At 36.4% G+C, this 19,982-nt stretch overlaps 1 protein-coding gene across 18 annotated transcripts in view; it reads left to right on the top strand.

Moving 5' to 3' along the window:
- Window positions 1-19,982, top strand: part of Rbp (RIM-binding protein) — a 233,080-nt gene that overhangs the window by 157,594 nt on the left and 55,504 nt on the right. For 14 of the 18 annotated variants that reach the window (XM_067759463.1, XM_067759452.1, XM_067759451.1 and 11 more), the window contains 2 exons: window positions 1,486-1,715; window positions 8,339-8,431. In XM_067759463.1, the coding sequence (XP_067615564.1) occupies window positions 1,486-1,715; window positions 8,339-8,431 (323 nt within the window). The remainder of the gene's footprint in view (window positions 1-1,485; window positions 1,716-8,338; window positions 8,432-19,982) is intronic. The other 4 variants (XM_067759465.1, XM_067759461.1, XM_067759460.1 and 1 more) reach the window with 1 other exon arrangement.

The following is a 19,982-nucleotide window of genomic DNA, read 5'->3' as shown; positions in this document are numbered from 1 at the left end:
AATACCAAAGTGGTCATGAAATACGAACCGTGTGCTTGGAAAAGCTGTTCTTAAAACAAGCCCATCAGTCACGAGTTAAGAAAAAACGTACTTAACAGGCTTTTGTAAACGAATGTCCTTAATTTTGAACTTGTTTCGTTCATTTTACAACGATTTTTCTCTGAGTGTAGCGCAGAATGTTCGACTTTCTAGTGGATACGCATTTGCCAGGCTGCACCATACAAGCACTAACAGCTCGTGATGTTAATCCCTCTAAAAGCAACCGGAACACATCTTAATACTGTAAGCCGCCAAACACCAAGAATGAGTTGTTCAATATTATAGTCCTCCCTAAGTACAAGGCGGCCACCGTGGTGTGATGGTAGCGTGCTCCGCCTATCCCACCGTATGCCTTGGGTTCAACTCCCGGGCAAAGCAACATCAAAATTTTAGAAATAAGGTTTTTCAATTAGGAGAAAATTTTTCTAAGCGCGGTCGCCCGTCGGCAGTGTTTGGCAAGCGCTCCGGGTGTATTTCTGCCATGAAAAGCTCTCAGTGAAAACTCATCTGCCTTGCAGATGCCGTTCGGAGTCGGCATAAAACATATAGGTCCCGTCCGGCCAATTTGTAGGGAAAATCAAGAGGAGCACGACGCAAATTGGAAGAGAAGCTCGGCCTTAGATCTCTTCGGAGGTTATCGCGCCTTACGTTTTTATTTTTATTTTTTTTAAGTACAAGGTAGCCGGTAGTAGTGCAGTATCTTTCAGGCAGAACTAGTAGCCCTAAAAGAAAGACCACTGAAGACGAAATAAACTAATTGAGTGACATTTGCAGTTACTGGCTGTTGTTGTATTAACGATAAAGACATTCCCCAAAGGTTTTGGGGAGTGCTATTGATGTTGATGGTTCTGCCTGCTTTCGCCGACAAAGCTGTTGCCATATGAATACTGGAACTTAAATGCAGGCTGTTCATATTGACGTATGACTCATAAATTATAATAGAACTAGGTTCCTAATAGATCTTAATGGTACCTCTTTAAGTCCATTGTTCGAGATTTGAACATACCACTGACAAAGAATTTGCTCTTTTATAGCTTTAGGCACTAAATGAAGACAGAAATTGTTGGGAACTTTCTTTAGGAGAGAGATAGGTGGCTAGGGTCTGGAAATATCGACCAATATGAAAGCTATTTATGGTAGGGATAGATAAAGAGGTTGAAACAGAGAAACAGATTGAGGAAGAGGATAAAATGATAAAGAGAATCTGAATAGGGTGCGAAAAGAGAGTAGGTCGATCGAGGAAGATGGATTCACAGTACGTTAGAGCCAGAGGAACATTATTATATTGAAGTATGTGGCACTGCTTCTATGTAGTGGCCAAATTCAGGCGTCGTATTTTAGGATTGTTTACTTATTCTTTTATCCATATCCTAAACTACTATATTAAGCACTTTTTAGAGAAGTACCCAGATCATTTCGATAATTTTGGTTTTACCTATTTTACAGATACAGTGCGAAATGCCGTAGGCCGTCGAGGCCCACAACAAATTGGAATTGGGCAACAGCAATTGCAACAAGGCATAGCCGACCAAATGGGTATGACCGGGCAAAATATGCAGCAACAGCAACAACATATGATGGGTCAAGATCCGCATCATTATGATCCGAATCAGCAAATGCATCAGGGGCAACAACAACAACCTGGGCAACAACAGCCCGGACAGCCGGGACAACAGGTGAGCTATACAATGCTTAAACTACCTGAAATTTATATAAACTCAAATACAAAAAATGATGAAAACAAATCGGCGGCTGTTGGAAAGGTGCAACTATCTCGGCTGACAGTTTCAGAATGCCTTATGACCCGCATTTTTTATAAAGAAGTAGTGATTCGCCTGGAATGTATTTTTAAAACTGTGTGAAGTTTAATGAAGATAAACAACATAAAATATGATTTAAAAAAAAAACAGGAAAAATTTGCGGGAATTTGTGTACTGAATTTTTCGGATAAATCGGAACAGAATATTGAAAAACGGCCCACATAAGGTTTAGTTTGAAGAATGTGGTATCACAGAGTATTTTCAAAAGTAGAATTAGAATTGAATCAAACAATTCCTTTGAGGATAGTTTCATCTCCATTTAAGATAGGACAATTTTGAAAACATTTCTGATAAATCGATTTTGGTTTTTGTCAAAAAAATTTCGAATCAACAGCCCAGATAAGTTGATATATCATCATGGCGGAACCATACAGGTGACGGTCAGAAATCAGCTGATTAGTACTGTTGTAATATGATGAGACAATTCAACTTGCGGCGCAATACAATTTTGACATTCGTCCATCTGTTTTATAAAAACAAAGTAAATGGAATTTTTATTCACTGTATGTATATCGCCCGCTGCCACTTTGTATAGTTCCGCCGTGTATTTCACGAATCCGTCAAAACATTCATGTTTAAGTTAATAAAATAAAATTTTTGAAAAACATACTCCGACTAAAAACAAACTAAAATAAAAACACGGTACATAATATATAAAGCGCTGTGCACTAAATTATAAAATTAATTGGAATATTTTGATAAGAATTAATAGCCTTTATATTAAATAATATATTGTTGAATTTTTGAGTTGAAGGCCAAATTAAATAAAAACACAAGTTTTTGTATGTTAGTTGTGTAATTTATTCTTATCGATATTTCGGATTTATTCTAAGGCCATCTTCGTAACTAGGGGTATAAAAGGCAAACCATTAGAAAGTATCATCACAATATTTACGTATATATATACAACAAGCACAGATTTTTGTCCACTGCTAATTTATTTTATTTATTTATTTATTAAGTCTATGGTTTAGAAACCTTACAGACTAAGACCTACATAGGTTTTAAATTATACTAAAAATAGTACATACAAAGTTTTTCTTTAAATACATTGGGATTTACAAACATAACTAAATTTATTTCTCTACATAACAAATTAAATTCCACTAGTAGTCTGATAATTGGTTCATTTTGAGCATACCTGGTTTTGCAGGGGTCAATAGCAAATAAATCATGATGTCGCAAGTTTCTAGCTGGAATATTGAGTTTAATACAAAGCAATAAGAACGTACAATCAATAGTCCCATTGAGAACATCTCGAATAAAAACTAAGCCAGATATCAATCGCCTACTGGCAAGAGTATGCAGACAGATCACTCTGCACCGCGGAACATAAGACGGAATAGGCATATTAAATCTAATACTGGATAATGCAAATTTTAGAAACTTTTTTTGTATACGTTCAAGTCTATTGGAATGCACTTCATAAAACGGATTCCAGATTATAGGAGCATATTCCAATTTGGACCTTACAAATATACTAAACAGTAATTTTTTAGAATAAGGATCCTTAAATTCTGAACCATTTCGTCTAATGAAAGCTAGAGAGGAATATGCTTTAGGTATTGTAACGAATTTTGGGAAATTCCGCTTATTTGCAACCTTCTCTAATGTCCGAATCATTAAACTGTTGAATAAATAACCCCACTGTTCAATAATGAAAAATTGCCTATATTAAAGTACTTCAAAATAACACTTCTACTTCTCTACAGATAGCGTGCTTAAATCAAACTCATTCTGACTCTCAGCTTTACCTCCTTTTGTACTCTCTGATTTCCTCGTTCGCATACTTCTAAGCGTTTCTATTTATAGAATTTACTACTCGTTTACCAGCTATAAATTTCTGAGCTATAACTCCAGATGCACGATTTTTATAGCTTCTCGCATAGCCCATGCGCGAATATAGCCATCATCCGGTGGCAAAGAGCCTGAGCCAGATAAACAATTTTGCATGTAAATGCAACAACAGCGATTTGAGACAGATAAATCCAGATAGAAGTCTGGTTCAATTTGTGAGCCAGTTAATTTGTTAATTACTTTTCTTTAGTTTGGCAACGCTGCCTTTAATAAACCTACTTTTTCAAAAATAGATGTCACTACTTTGCCTTTCGCCGTATGAGCTAAATGAAAAACATCGGCGACATCTGCCTATCACATTTCACGTGTGCGAAAATATCACGACATCTACTTCTCAAGTCTCCCAATAATCCAGAGCACTCCCGTGAGAATTTAGCATGAGCCGGAGCTGTAAGACTCACTGGATGACGGCATATATGTCTGTGATACTTCCACTTAGCATCAGACTAGTGATGGGAGTATCACTTAGTGTCACTAATATTCGTCACAGTATGATGTAATTCAAGTGAAATTCGAGTAAAAAATAACCCCAAGGTCTTTGATTTTATAACTAGAACTGAGGCAGAGCCAGAAATAGAGTACGAAGATATGAGTGGCAATCTAATTTTGTCGAAGGTAACCGAGCAGCATTTTTCGATATTGATCATTAGCATATTTCGATCACACCATTCCTGGAATTTGTTAACCCTATTTTGCATAATTTCAATATCAGAGCAGCTTGTTATTTCTTTTTTAATTTTTAAATCATCGGCATAAAGTAGATGTTTACACAAGGAAAAACATTCTGAGCAATCATTGAATAGAGGACCAAGGATACTACCTTGAGGAACCCCAGAGGTAGCTCTATATGAAAATGATTTTACGCCATCAACAACAACATAATTAATTCTATCTATTAGATATGATTTTACCCCTGACAATAAAGTAGAATGAAAGCCAAAATTTTCAAGCTTATTTAGTCGATCGAACATATTTATATGAGTAAGTCTCTTGTTATATGTACATATATACGTAAATATTGTGATGAACACTTTCTAATGGTTTGTTTTTTATACCCCTAGTACCGAAGATGGCTTTATAATAAAGACGAAATATCGACAAGAATAAATTATACAACTAAAATACAAAAAGTTGTGTTTTTATTTAATTTGGCCTTCAGCTCAAAAATTCAACAATATTTTATTATTAGGAAAATTCATAATTTTTTTTTTTTTTAATTTTGAATTCTAAATGTTTGATACTTTTAAAATACACTAAAAAACAAAAAAAAATGATTTGTAAATGAAATGTCCATAATTGAAGTTCATATGCGCTGTACATAATTTGTATGCAACAACAAACATAAAACATGTATATACATACATACGAACATGAATTAAAGGACACAAGGTGGTCTGAACTTTTTTTTTACGGAAATCCACTTTTCTTATGCAAAACCACTTTTGAAATTATAATTTTTTCACAGCACGCACAAACTCTACAAGCACGCTCTACTAACCGAGTACTATTTTTTTTAATATTTCAAAGAATTTCAAAAACATTATATGCACCGTTACTTCCTAAGTTACATACACAAATATTTTTCTGTAAATTTTATCAAAGTTTGTTAAGTTGCGCTTGCACCAAACGTATTTTTTTTAAGAAACAATTTTTTTTAAATTTGCCATTATAAAAATTTAATTGCATAAATTTTTGTCAGCATAACCTAATTCAATTTGTTGTTTACACTTTTCGACCCAAACAAAAAAAATTAAAGCTATGCACTTAAAATTGTTACACCCCTTTTAATGAAAAAGGTTGATTAAATAAATTTAAACAATATCCAAAGTTGTTAATTTTGCAGTTATGCATATTTTTCGGTGTATGAAATCTCGTACATGAAATTTGAAGAGATGTCACAAGCATTGGAAGCTGCAGAAAGTTATGAAAAAGTATTTTTTATAGCCCTGCGCTTGGTCCACGCCTTTCCGCCTGGTCGTTCATGCGCAATTCCCGCCTTATCTTAATCTCGCCCATCTGGGTGCGTATTACGTAATTCGATCAGTGACTGAAGACCAATTTCACTCAAACAATAACTATGCAACTGTCAAACTTTTTTTAAAAATTATAATAAAGAATCCATATAGCGAATACTATTTGTCACTAGTACAAATATGCCATTAATCCGATCCACTTTTCAAGAGCTATTGTGATTTAAAAAATGATCCGCGATCACAGATCGTAACACGTAATACTGGCCCTGATTGGGACGTATACGTAGCAAGCTTCGAGGGGTGCGCCCTTTTCAACTAGTTCATCTGCCTTTTCATTCTTATCTATGCCGATATGTCCAGGAACACAATATAGATATATGGTTCTACCTATCCCGATTCTTTTCAGGGATTGCTTAGACTTTAACACACTTTTAGATTTTGTGATATGCGATATAATTGCCTTAATTGCTACTTGGCTGTCAAAATATAAGCTGCCCCCAGGCACTAAGCCTTGTACCACTAAGTAAACAACACCATATCGGTTTTCTCCGGTTTGGCGGTCAACCCGAAATTAGGTGCCCCATCTATCAAAGAGCTAATTGTAGGAAAACACTAACTTTTACCAATCCCTCGTAGAACCGCCTGAGCAGTTGGTTTATAACCAGCGTCCCACCCTGTGGCGTGCCTTTGTCCACTTATTTTGTGGCCTCATACAGTCCCCATTGTGAAGTAATCTTATTTTCGTCAATCTTGAAAAAACTTAAATGATTGTTTTGTCGAAAGAATTCGAAAATTTTATTTTTTTCTTATGTTCATAAACATTTTTAACTGAAATTTTTGAGTATGCTTTGTATTGATAATTCATTTTAGTGTGAAAAAGTACACATTTTAAATCTCTCTAAATTCGATTGGTTTTTGATAATTATTCCCCGAAGTGTCCTACACTTTCACTAACCCAATAAGATTAGGCTAACATATTTCACTCTGAAAGTTCCTAAGCGCTAAATGTTTCAATTTGAAAAACTCAGGGACGACTTTCTCTCGAGTACTCCAACGGCCATCCGATATTTTTAATGACATTAGTATACTTCAGGGCAGGTTTTCTGAAGACTTATGACTTTGGTTCGTAAACTCAGAAATAATCCTGGAAGCAACTCAGGTTCTGTGAAGTGGTGAAATGAAAAAGATTTCAAACAAAATTTATAAAATTTTCTTCACTTTTCACAGAACAAGAATTCTCAGCCTTATTTTGTTTTGTTGATATTCCGACAGGGTGGATAAACGATGTATATTGGAACGATTTTCCGTCATCCCTTGTCAAATTTGTTTTTGAGACAAACCGGTTTCGGCGTTGTGCCATCGTCAGTGTCGATTTTCGTTCTGATCTGTTGTTGTCGTTTGTCCTGTATTTATAGTTCGTAGGTACATGAGCAGGTATTGTCGGACTCTTATGTATATTTAGTTACGTGTATGTGCTGTGTGTTCATTCAGAACCGATTGTGGTTTGTACTGATCGATTTGTGTGGCTCACTGAGGCAGGTAAAAATCCGTAATTTTAGTCGTTTGACCTTCTTTGTGGGTTTGTTATTTTGGTGCGTTAGTTGTTTTGAGTTTATTTGTTGTTGTCTGTTTGTCTGTTGTATCTATGTGACTACTTTGTTTCTTGTAAACAAGTTTTAAGGGCTCGAATATTGTGTAAGAAATTATGTTTATCTGTTCGTTTATTATTCTACCGTCGAATGTTTTCTGTTTGTAGATTTCCATGTTTTCGAGTACGTTAAGACGTCGGCCTTTTGCTTGTATGTGAAGAACTCTAATTGCAGCAAACATCAATAAAACAGTAATTCCATGAACATTTCTCTCTTCAAATTTCACATGCATTTCTTGCCACTTTTCTTAATCCCCTAACAAAACTATAATGCATTTCCTTTAACTACTCTACTTTTTTCAAATACTCCCCTAATTTAACTTGTTTTGCTGTCATTATATAAGCTCTTGCTCGATTGTTCTACTTAAGCAAGAAAGTTTTTTTTTAATTTAATTTTAAATTTTACTTCAATCAACAAATTATAAATGCACCATGTTTACAATAACAATTTGCCCATACAAAAAAATCCGAAACCTCGCTTTGTGTTCCCATCTTAAGAGTCCCATGTTCTAAGTCCGTCTATTTTATTCCGAGTTGAAAAACTGGGAATGTTTCGTACAGAAAGTTGTATGTATATGAAATTGGGAGCATTTTTTTTTTTGTATTTAAAAAATTTACATGTAGGATAAAAAAAAATTATAAAATGTGTCAGCATGTTGACTGCGTTCGAATTTGATTGATTTTTTTATAAATTTGCAAGCGAATTGCATAATTATTTAAAAAAAATTAAACTTATTTTCAAAAATTAAAATCGTTTTCGAAAACATTAAGTCAAATTTGATTCATTCAGAAATTTATTCAGATTTCACAAATAGATGTCAATAATTCCATTTATAGAGCATACTTTCAATTAAAAACATACATTCAACATATTTACATTAACAGTCAATAGATTCAGTTTTCAAACCCATTTGTAAAAAAAAAAAATCAAAGACCAACAAACATTTTACAACAATTTTCATAAAACTCAAACGCATTCATCTATAATACTCGCACTGCAGCCTGACGGAGGCACTGGCATATTAGGTGGGCTGCTCGGTGGCCTCTTCTCAAAACCCACAACTACTCAGAGTCAAGTGAATCAGAATGTCAATGTAAGTTACTCACCCAACAACACTAAAACTTAACACATACCAACTTTCCTACTTACTAAAACTATTTATATGTAATACTTATATTATTTATACTTAATTAATTACAATACAAATTAAAATTTAATTAAAGATACATTCCCTATACATAAAATATTTACTATTTTTTTTAAACTTAGTTATACATCACACTTAATATACAAATACAGCTAGCTTTGGTATTGCTACTATTTTATAACAGATTATACACTTTCTTAATTTCATTTTCCAACACTGTAATGATTACCTTAGTTATCTAACACTACTAAATACTTGATTGCCTTTGAATGTCTCTTCATTATTAGCTACAAATATACAGTTATACTTTTAACATGTTCGTTTCATTTCTTTACTATATATAACTACTAATTACATACTTATATTAGAAAATTGTATATACTTCCAATCATGTGTGTATATGTACGTGCATTAGGGTGGTCCTTAACAACAATTACAGCAAATAACGAATCAAACCGAATACAATCCAAACGAGACCGTGAAATAGTTCTGAATTCATTTCAATTATAACAGTTATGAGATATTTTATGATAGGTCGATCCCTGGCCTACTTCTCGCAAAGATAAATATCAGAAGTATAAACTATTTGGAAGGTTGCCTAAGAACCAATATTCAAGCAAGTTGCATCATACGCTTTTTTTTTTAATAGGTCGGACACTGGTACGCTCCTCAACAAAGTGGGTACCGCATAAAGATATCATAGAATACGGTACCCACAAATTAACTTTAAATCTAATCGGATAATTGGTTCCGCAGTTATCACGAACAGCTCCAAAAATATGTTATTAAATATTTGGGTCTTATTGGCGGTGTCACACCCATTATTTTAAATAATTTTACTATCCTCGAAGTTATGGCAATAATTGGACGAAGCTGTTTTTCAACCACATGAATAATTTGGCAAATTTATAAAAAGAAGTACCTACTCATTCAAAACGGAGTTTCCGGATGTTTTTATTCGTTCGGAAAATGTGGTCTCAAATTATTTGGAACAAAATCAATGCCGAAGAAAACGCCATACAGCCATTAGCAACACCGTATTAAAACAAACAAAAACCACAAAACATGCAACAAAAACTGGAAACCATTAAAAGACATTTTGATTCAATTTTTAGGGAATTGATATAAAAATCAACCTAAGTATGTTAATACCCACAACGATAATTTCGTTTGATATCGTTTTCAAATAGTAATAAGGTTCATATATAGTACGACATATCTGAAATGAAGAGAGATATTGCAATTAAAACCGAGGTATATTAATATCCTCGCCAATACCTTTCGTTTGATTTCTACATTTTAAAAATACATTGTAGGGTTACCGCGGTTCCACAATTTATTTCGTTATCTTCTGAAGAAGTTAAGGTATTTAAATAAACCCAAATCTCAAAAACCCAGCCGAGGGCATGTGTTTTAAAACCCGCACCACAACTCTCATTTAATACATCTTAGTGTTACCCGGATCGATGTTTTGGTCTATATTTCATGATCCTAAGCAACCAGCAGTATGAAATATAGTTAACTAAACCATGTTTGGTTTCAAATATAGCTTATACGCTGACCGGGTTTCGAACCGCTGTGTGACGGATTCTAGTAGCTTGCCCTAACTATTGATTGAGCTATCACATCTTTGCAAAAAGAACATGTCATAACATATGTTTCGAAAAAGAATCTATGATTTCTAACACTTTTCACACATGAAATTTTTTATTTTTAAAATTTCAGCACCAAGTTTATACCCTTAAGGTTTGTTTCAAAGCTCGAGGTGCACACAAGTTTTAATTTTAAGATTTTTCAAACTGTTGGTTTTGTTTCAAGTGCAGAAGTGACAACAAATTCTATTCTTAGATTTTTGAAATTTTTTGGGTTTGTTTTAAAAGAGTTGGATGTTTTTGTGCGTATTTTTCAATTATGTTTAAAATTTAAATGCAATAAAAAAAGAAACAGAATAGAAAATTGAATGATTTAGAATTTGGCAAGAAAAGTTGCTTTAATCGATGTATGTTTTAAAATTTAGGATCAAATTTCTTACCGTGTACCTATTCGCAGACCTATTGAATATACTGGAAATATGGATATATTGGTACCCTTGTATAACTCATTTATTATATAGGTACCCAATTATAGAAACGCAATATAGAGGTACACATTTTGTTCAATATCTCCTAAAGAAATTAAGACCTTAAAATGAGAACGAATATTTTTTAGTACCCCTGCCAATATCATCCGTTTAATATTCATGTCACAAAAACTCAATCAAATACCCCTTATCCGGGAAACAATTGAGATTTCGTAATCAATTACTTTGTATTAAAGCCCCGATCATCAGCTTTAATTTGATACCCATGTTTGTACAAAAACATTCTAATGCTTTGTTTTCACTAAGTCAAATTTGACCACAAGCTTGGCCACATCAATGAAAACAGTGTCGTAAAACGTTAAATGTGTTTGGCGTCGGCTTTAACTACTAAGCCATAGTACAGGTCTACAAGTAGGATATGTAGCAGCACGCACATACACAGCCACGCTCACCTGATAAAATGCTTGTTCTTGTTCGCTTTTTTTTGTGGATGCTATTTGGTACTGTTGTACTTCTTAGGCCCTAAAAAAAAAATTGTGTAGCTGCTAACGAAAACTGCGTAAAATTTTTATTGTAAAATTACAAAGAAATATCTTATTTACTTTCAAACGAGCACTTAATTACATCTCTCTTTAAAATCCATATGTTTTTGACAATTTTAATTAACAAATTGTGATACTTTATTACCGGGGACGATTGCTAAAACACGACCAAAACCGTCGGGGGAGGTATTAATAGACGCGTTTTTGCCTCGCTTCCAATAATTCGAATACTTTTTCGCTCTGGATTATTGATTATTGACAAAACGCGTCTTTTAGGATCTCTTTCCACATTTTTGGACGGGTTATTGCAGTCGACCTCGGTTTCAAACTTTCGCGGAGAACTTTTGAACGGGTAGAAAATCTTAGCTTACTTAATTGGCGCTTACCCGTCTAAACGGTTATGGCCGTCCAACAAGGCGCGCCAGTCGCTCCTTCGCTCCGCCAACCGGCGCCAATTGGTCACACCAAGGGAGTTTAAATCGTTTTCCACCTGGTCCTTCCAACGTAGTGGGGGCCGCCCTCTACCTCTGCTTCCATAGGCGGGTTCCGATAGAAACACTTTCTTGGCCGGAGCATCATCTTTCATTCGCATAACATGGCCTAGCCAGCGCAGCCGCTGCGTTTTAATTCGCTGGACTATGTTGATGTCTGCGTATAGCTCGTACAGCTCATCATTAAATCTTCTTCGGTACTATTTCGAAATTATGGCTGCCAACAGTAGCGTGGTTGTCAAGGCGCATATGCGCTGACTCTTTGCTCGATGACAGCAGGTACTTCGTTTTGTCCTCATTCACCATCAAACCCATCTTTACCGCTTCTTTTTCCAGTTTGGAGTAAGCAGAACTAACAGCGCGGGTGTTTAGGCCGATGATATCAATGTCATCAGCATATGCCAGTAATTGCACGCTTTTATAGTATATTGTTCCAGTGCGGTTAAGTTCTGCAGCTAGTATAATTTTCTCCAGCATCAAATGAAAGACATCGCACGATAGGGGGTCACCCTGTCTGAAACCTCGTTTAGTTTCGAACGGCTTGGAGAAGTCCTTCCCAATCCTGACTGAGCTGAAGGTGTTGCTCAACGTCATTTTGCACAGCCATATAATTTTTGCTGGGAAACCACATTCAGACATAGCGGCATATAGGCAGCTCCTTTTCGTGCTGTCGAAGGCGGCTTTAAAGTCGACGAAGAGGTGATGTGTATCGATTCTCTTTTCACGGGTTTTTTCCAAGATTTGGCGCATTGTGCAAATCTGGTCTATGGTAGATTTACCAGGTCTGAAGCCGCACTAATAAAGTCCAATCAGCCGGTTCACGGTGGGCTTCAATCTTTCGCACAATACACTTGAAAGGACCTTATATGCGATATTAAGAAGGCTGATTCCACGATAGTTAGTGTATTTTGCAGTATCCCCCTTCTTGTGGACTGTGCAAAGAACACTTAGATTCCAACCGTCGGGCATGCTTTCGTCCGCCCATATTTTGCTAAGAAGCTGCTGCATGCACCTTACCAACTCCTCGCCGCCGAACTTGAATAGCTCCGCAGGCAATCCATCAGCGCCCACGGCCTTGTTGTTTTTCAATCTGGTTATTGCTATTCTAATTTCGTCATAATCGGGCGGGGGGACATATATTCCATCAACATCGATTGCGGGATCGGGTTCTTCATCTCTGCGCGGTGAATTGCTGCCTCCATTTAGGAGAGCAGAGAAGTATTCCCTCCATAATCTAAGCACTCTCTGGACATCAGTTACAAGGTCGCCGTTTTCATTCCTACAGGAGTTTTCCCGGTCTTATAACCTTCCGTCTGTCGCCGTATTTTTTGGTAGAATTTTCGGGCGTTATTCCTGGTGGCTAGCAGCTCAAGCTCCTCGCACTCACGCCTTTCTGCTTCTGCTTTTTTCTTCCTGAAAAGGCGTCTCGCTTCCCTTTTCAACTCACGATAGCGTTCACACACTCCTTTTTTCGCGCTCGCTTTTAACGTAGCCCTGTAGGCAGCGTCTTTTCTTTCGGTTGCAACGCGGCATTCTTCATGGTACCAGTTGTTTTTTCGTGGCCACCGGTAACCAATTTTTTCCTCGGCGGCAGTACGAAGTGCTTTGGAGATATGCTCCCACTACTCCCGTATTCCTTCAGGATGAGTTGTGCTCTCAGAGAGCAGGTGTGAGAGTCGAGTTGCGAAATCATTGGCAGTCTGTTGTGATTGAAGCTTTTCGACGTCTAGCTTTCCTTGTGTTTATTGTTCCTTGGTTTTAGCCGCGTTGAGGCGAGTGCGTATTTTGGCTGCAACGAGATAATGGTCCGAGACGATGTTAGGTCCTCGGATCGTGTGCACATCTAAAACACTGGAGGCATGCCGTTCGTCTATCACAACGTGATCGATCTGATTGCGAGGAGACAGCCATGTAGCTTGATGTATCTTTTTATGCATGAACCTCGTGCTGGATATGACCATGTTTCGAGCACCGGCAAAGTCAATCAGCCTCAGTCCGTTAGGAGAAGTTTCATTGTGTAGGCTGAACTTTCCGACTGTAGGGCCAAAAACACCTTCTTTGCCCACCTTGGCGTTAAAGTCGCCAAGAACGAGTTTTATATCATGACGGGGGCAGCGCTCGTATGTGCGTTCTAATTGTTCATAAAAAATGTCTTTCACCTCATCGTCTTTCTCCTCTGTCGGCGCATGGGCGCAGATGAATGATATATTAAAAAATTTGCTTTTATTCGGATAGCGGCGAGACGCTCGTCCACAGGCGTGAACGCCAGCACTTGGCGACAAAGTCTCTCTTCCACCACGAATCCGACGCCGAAACTGCGCTTATTCGTATGGCCACTCCAATATATGCCACAATTTTTGATCTTCTTTCTTCCTTGCTTCATCCAACGCATTTCTTGGATGGCGGTGATGTCAGATTTTACTTTGACGAAGACATCAACCAGCCGGGCATCTGCACCAACCCCATTCAGGGAGCGGACGTTCCAGGTGCATGCCCTCAATTCATTGTCCTTCAAACGTTTGCCATGGTCGTCATCAATAGAGAGTGCATTTATCCGAGGCTTGTTGTTATATTTCATTGGAGTATAGTTTTACGTGGCGGGTCCCAAGCCCGGCGCACAACCCGCTCAGCGGGGGTGAAAATATTACTTGGCACGTTTATATAGCGAGCTGCAGCCGCACCTAGAGGTGTACAGACGCTGCCGATGAGAAAATCTTAGCACCCTTGTTTGTATTCTTAATGCTCGCGTCCTCAGATACCCCAATTGAAGACTTTTTTATAATTTTCTGTAGGACCCACATAGGTGCACTTAAAATGCCCTACTAAATTCGCTCAAAAAAATTTACCAACACAGCAACCCCTATCTGATATTCTGATCCTTTTTGTGTTTCCCTGCGTCCCTTTCGACAAAGCAACTCCGGTAATTTTGACACTCCGTTCAGTGTCAAACTCATGTTCCACGCAGGTTCCACTAGGTTCCACGCTAGTTTGACACTGACCGAAGTGTCAAACTGCAGTGTGTTAGAAAGAGAAAGGAATTGTTTCCTTCTCATACATATCATACTTGTAAACCTGTACTATGCTACTAAGCGACAAATGAATTTACTAATAAGTGAAAACGACAACTACACAACGGTATGGCAAATTTGACATTAAAATTTCATTTCGTAGCTTTTTGGCAATTTATTTTCGTTTGCCATCTGACGTCCCACCAACGGCGTAATGAAACAACGGGAAATAATGAAACGGATTGCGATATAAATGAACAGAACATTTTAGCGTGGATTGTGATCTCGCACTGCTTTATCGACCCTGAGTTAGTAATATGGTATAATAGGAACACGTTTGATCCCAACTGACCAGCGGTTCGACTTGACGCAGTTTTTGATGTTAGTCATTTTGGCCTAATGAAAACCAAGCATAAAGTTATTTGGGACGACGCTCTGATCTCAAGATCTAAAATATTTTTTTTGTACTACTTGTTACATAAAATAAGTATTTTAAACTCTTTGTTCGGAACAAATAAGGACCAGCATAATGTGCATACATCACATGCATTGCTACTTACTCAAAAAAAAAAAACATACAAACACCTACGAATTTTGGCATTCGAGAAAGAACTCAACATTTCATTTCAAACATCGTACTTGCGAAAGAAAAAAAATTCTCCAAAAAATCATTTTATTTTTCTAAATCAGGCATCATTATACAAATACTATACTGTATATTGAATATTATTTAGTCTATATAGATTTGTATTGTTGGGTTTTGAGCGGATGTGTAGAGATTGAAGTTACGAACTCCCATAGTTGATCTTTAGATTGAACTTTTCTCGTGGTTAAATATTGTTCCTAGTTACTTAGTTAAGAAAAAATAAGCCGAGAAACGATTACAAATATATTTATTTTTAGTAAAGTTATTTTAAGCAAATTTCAAAGACCAGAGAAAATAGGTGTGAAAAAATTACAAGAATTGTTGCGAGTAATCACAAAATTAGGAAACACAGATAAGGTCTAATGCGTCGAATGATGGGAAATAGTAAATCAGCGATTTAAATAGATAATTGACCACAGTAGGAACTTTACTTTAAATTTGCCAATTTTAAATTAGTACCCAGTAATTTGTTTTTGTACATTTTTCGCAACCCTTTATTTTTTTTAGCCTGTTAACCACTCGATTTTAAAAAGCAAAAAAGAAACTCACTCCTTTTATCACCACTGTCTTACACATCGCGCCTATGACGAGCCAACTTGAAGAGTGAAGCTGGTAAAGCTTTCACGTTATGAGTCATGTAGCAGGATTACAGTATAAGAGCCTGATATTTCTTCCGCTCGATGCTCTACTTGTGGTAGAGGTCTTCAGCGCTCAAACTAGATAGTAAACGTCGTGAGGCTTAGGTACATACTTGGTGTTTTTTTTTTGCACATGCATTTTAGAAGCTATCCAAATTTTACCCAGCCTGCGCTAATACTTAATGCGAAAAAGTTTATTATTCATTTTATTAGTAAATTTTACCAAATGCTATATAAAAAGACTCGGGCGGGTACATATTTTCGGTATTAATTGCATGGACTTCATTATTTTGGTCGATGTGATAATTCTTGCGACAACCTGTCTTTAAGATCGCAGATGTCTTTAGGCTAATAGAGCGAGACGAAGACAGTAACACGAATAAATAATTTATTTTAGCTATAATAAATAAATTAAGTTGCTTGATTTTATTTTATTTTGTGAATCTACAAGTTATATGCCAAAAATTAATGTTTATAAACAAACAAATCGGAATATAATATCCAAAGAACTACAAACTATCAACAAAATTAAAGTGAATAGCACGCATCTCAGTCGGATCCTTTTTATACTCAGTTGAGCAGAGCTCACAGAGTATATTAAGTTTGATTGGATAACGGTTGGTTGTACATATATAAAAGAATCGAGATAGATATGGAAGTCTATATAAGTCGAAATCGAAAATTTCGAAAAACCGAAAAATTGCTATAATTCATTACAAAAGAGAGATAAAGCGACGAAACTTGGTAGATGAGTTGAACTTATGACGCAGAATAGAAAATTAGTAAAATTTTGCACAATGGGCGTGGCACCGCCCACTTTTAAAAGAAGGTAATTTAAAACTTTTGCAAGCTGTAATTTGGCAGTCGTTGAAGATATCATGATAAAATTTGGCAGGAACGTTACTCCTATTACTATATGTACGCTTAATAAAAATTAGCAAAATCGGAGAAGGACCACGCCCACTTTTAAAAAAAAAATTTTTTTTAAAGTAAAATTTTAACAAAAAATTTAATATCTTTACAGTATATAAGTAAATTATGTCAACATTCAACTCCAGTAATGATATAGTGCAACAAAATACAAAAATAAAAGAAAATTTCAAAATGGGCGTGGCTCCGCCCTTTTGCATTTAATTTTTCTAGGATACTTTTAACGCCATAAGTCGAACAAAAATTAACCAATCCTTTTCAAATTTGTTAGATTTGGCATAGATTTTATGACGTTTACTCTTTTCTGTGAAAATGGGCGAAATCGGTTGATGCCACGCCCAGTTTTTATACACAGTCGTCCGTCTGTCCTTCCGCATGGCCGTTAACACGATAACTTGAGCAAAAATCGACATATATTTAATGAACTTAGTTCACGTGCTTACTTGAACTCACTTTATCTTGGTATGAAAAATGAACGAAATCCGGCTATGACCACGCCCACTTTTTCGATATCGAAAATTACGAAAAATGAAAAAAAATGCCATAATTCTATTCCAAATACGAAAAAAGGCATGAAACATGGTAAGGTAATTGGATTGTTTTATTGAAGCGAAATATAACTTCAGAAAAAACTTTATAAAATGGTTGTGACACCTACCATATTAAGTAGAAAAAAATGAAAAAGTTCTGCAGGGCGAAATAAAAAACCCTTAAAATCTTGGCAGGTATTACATATATAAATAAATTAGCGGTATCCAACAGATGATGTTCTGGGTCACCCTGGTCCACATTTTGGTCGATATCTGGAAAACGCCTTCACATATACAACTACCACCACTCCCTTTTAAAACTCTCATTAATACCTTTAATTTGATACCCATATCGTACAAACTCATTCTAGAGTCACCCCTGGCCCACCTTTATTGCGATACCTCGAAAAGGCGTCCACCTATAGAACTAAGGCCCACGCCCTTTTAAAATACTCATTAACACCTTTCATTTGATACCCATATCGTACAAACGAATTCTAGAGTCACCCCTGGCCCACCTTTATGGCGATATCTCGAAACGGCGTCCACCTATGGAACTAAGGATTACTCCCTTTTAAAATACTCATTAACACCTTTCATTTGATACCCATATCGTACAAACGAATTCTAGAGTCACCCCTGGCCCACCTTTATTGCGATACCTCGAAAAGGCGTCCACCTATAGAACTAAGGCCCACGCCCTTTTAAAATACTCATTAACACCTTTCATTTGATACCCATATCGTACAAACGAATTCTAGAGTCACCCCTGGCCCACCTTTATGGCGATATCTCGAAACGGCGTCCACCTATGGAACTAAGGATTACTCCCTTTTAAAATACTCAATAACACCTTTCTTTTGATACCCATATCGTACAAACACATTCTAGAGTCACCCCTGGTCCACCTTTATGGCGATATTTCGAAACGGCGTCCACCTATAGAACTAAGGCCCACTCCATTTTAAAATACTCATTAACACCTTTCGTTTGATACCCATATTGCACAAACGAATTCTAGAGTCACCCCTGGCCCACCTTTATGGCGATATCTCGAAACGGCGTCCACCTATGGAACTAAGGATTACTCCCTTTTAAAATACTCATTAACACCTTTCTTTTGATACCCATATTGTACAAACAAATTATAGGGTCACCCCTGGTCCACCTTTATGGCGATATCTCGAAACGGCGTCCACCTATAGAACTAAGGCCCACTCCCTTTTAAAATACTCATTAACACCTTTCGTTTGACGCCCATATCGTACAAACAAATTATAGGGTCACCCCTGGTCCACCTTTATGGCGATATTTCGAAACGGCATCCACCTATAGAACTAAGGCCCACTCCCTTTTAAAATACTCATTAACACCATTCGTTTGATGCCCATATTGTACAAACAAATTATAGGGTCACCCCTGGTCCACCTTTATGGCGATATTTCGAAACGGCGTCCACCTATGGAACTAAGGATTACTCCTTTTTAAAATACTCATTAACACCTTTAATTTGATACCAATATCGTACAAACGCATTCTAGAGTCAACCCTGATCCACCTTTATGGCTATATCCCTAAATGGCGTCCACCTATAGAACTATGGCCCACTCCCTCATAAAATACTCTTTAATGCCTTTCGTTTGATACACATGTCATACAAACACATTCCAGGGTTTCCCTCGGTTAATTTTCCTACATGGTTATTTTCCCTTATGTTGTCACCATAGCTCTGAACTGAGTATGTAATGTTCGGTTACACCCGAACTTAACCTTCCTTACTTGTTATTTATCTATTTAAAAATTCGCACAAGGTAATGATCTTTTCATTTTCCAAAAACTTTTCTTCAAATAATTTAAACCTTTAATACTAACTTTTTTTCGCAGGCAAAAATTTGGTTCCATAAATTAAAGACAATTTTATATAAAAAAGTATTTTTTCTGGGTTTTCGTCTACACGGTTTCAAACTTTTGGCTGGAAATGAAAGTTCATGAAAAGTTTAAATAAGCTTTTCCACAAAGAACAAAAAACAATAGCTTATTGATTAGGATTGCCATTATCTACAACAAAAAATCTGTTTTGATTGTGAGTTAATTTAGGCATCTACATGGCTTGAATTATAAAATTCAGTTGCTGCAGTTTTGAGGCGCTCAGCTCTCAGACTATAACAATACAATTTTTCTTTATGCACATACTCGTAGTTTCACAGTTGAATAACTTTAGAATTTCTTTCAACGAAAACATAAAAATAATTATTATTGGTGTTCCCTGAAATACATTAAAAAAAGTACATCATAAACACTATTGGTCTTGGGCATGAGTCCATTTCTGGGCGCCTTTTTCACGTTCAACCATCTCTTGCAGTGGGGTACTCGGGAGCTTCGACAAACTATTCGGCGTTCACCTACACGTCGTGTAAGCGCAGCGAAAGAGTTTCAGTAATGCAAGCAGTTTTAGCTTGAACTTCAAGTAGTAAACATCTCAAGCGTGTATTTTATGCTCAAACATTCTCCATGCACAGACACATTACAAAAAAAAAAAAGTTGCTTTTGTATTCGAAGCTCTGCTGGAGTTGTGCACCACTGATTTATTACCATAAAGTTTTGGAAAAAACGACAACAAATCGAGTCATGT

The sequence above is a fragment of the Eurosta solidaginis genome, chromosome 1, assembly GCF_040869045.1.
Source record: "Eurosta solidaginis isolate ZX-2024a chromosome 1, ASM4086904v1, whole genome shotgun sequence".
Taxonomy (NCBI): Eukaryota; Metazoa; Arthropoda; class Insecta; order Diptera; family Tephritidae; genus Eurosta; species Eurosta solidaginis.
The sequence above is the reverse complement of the archived record's forward strand: the minus strand, read 5'-3'. Positions and strand labels throughout refer to the sequence as shown.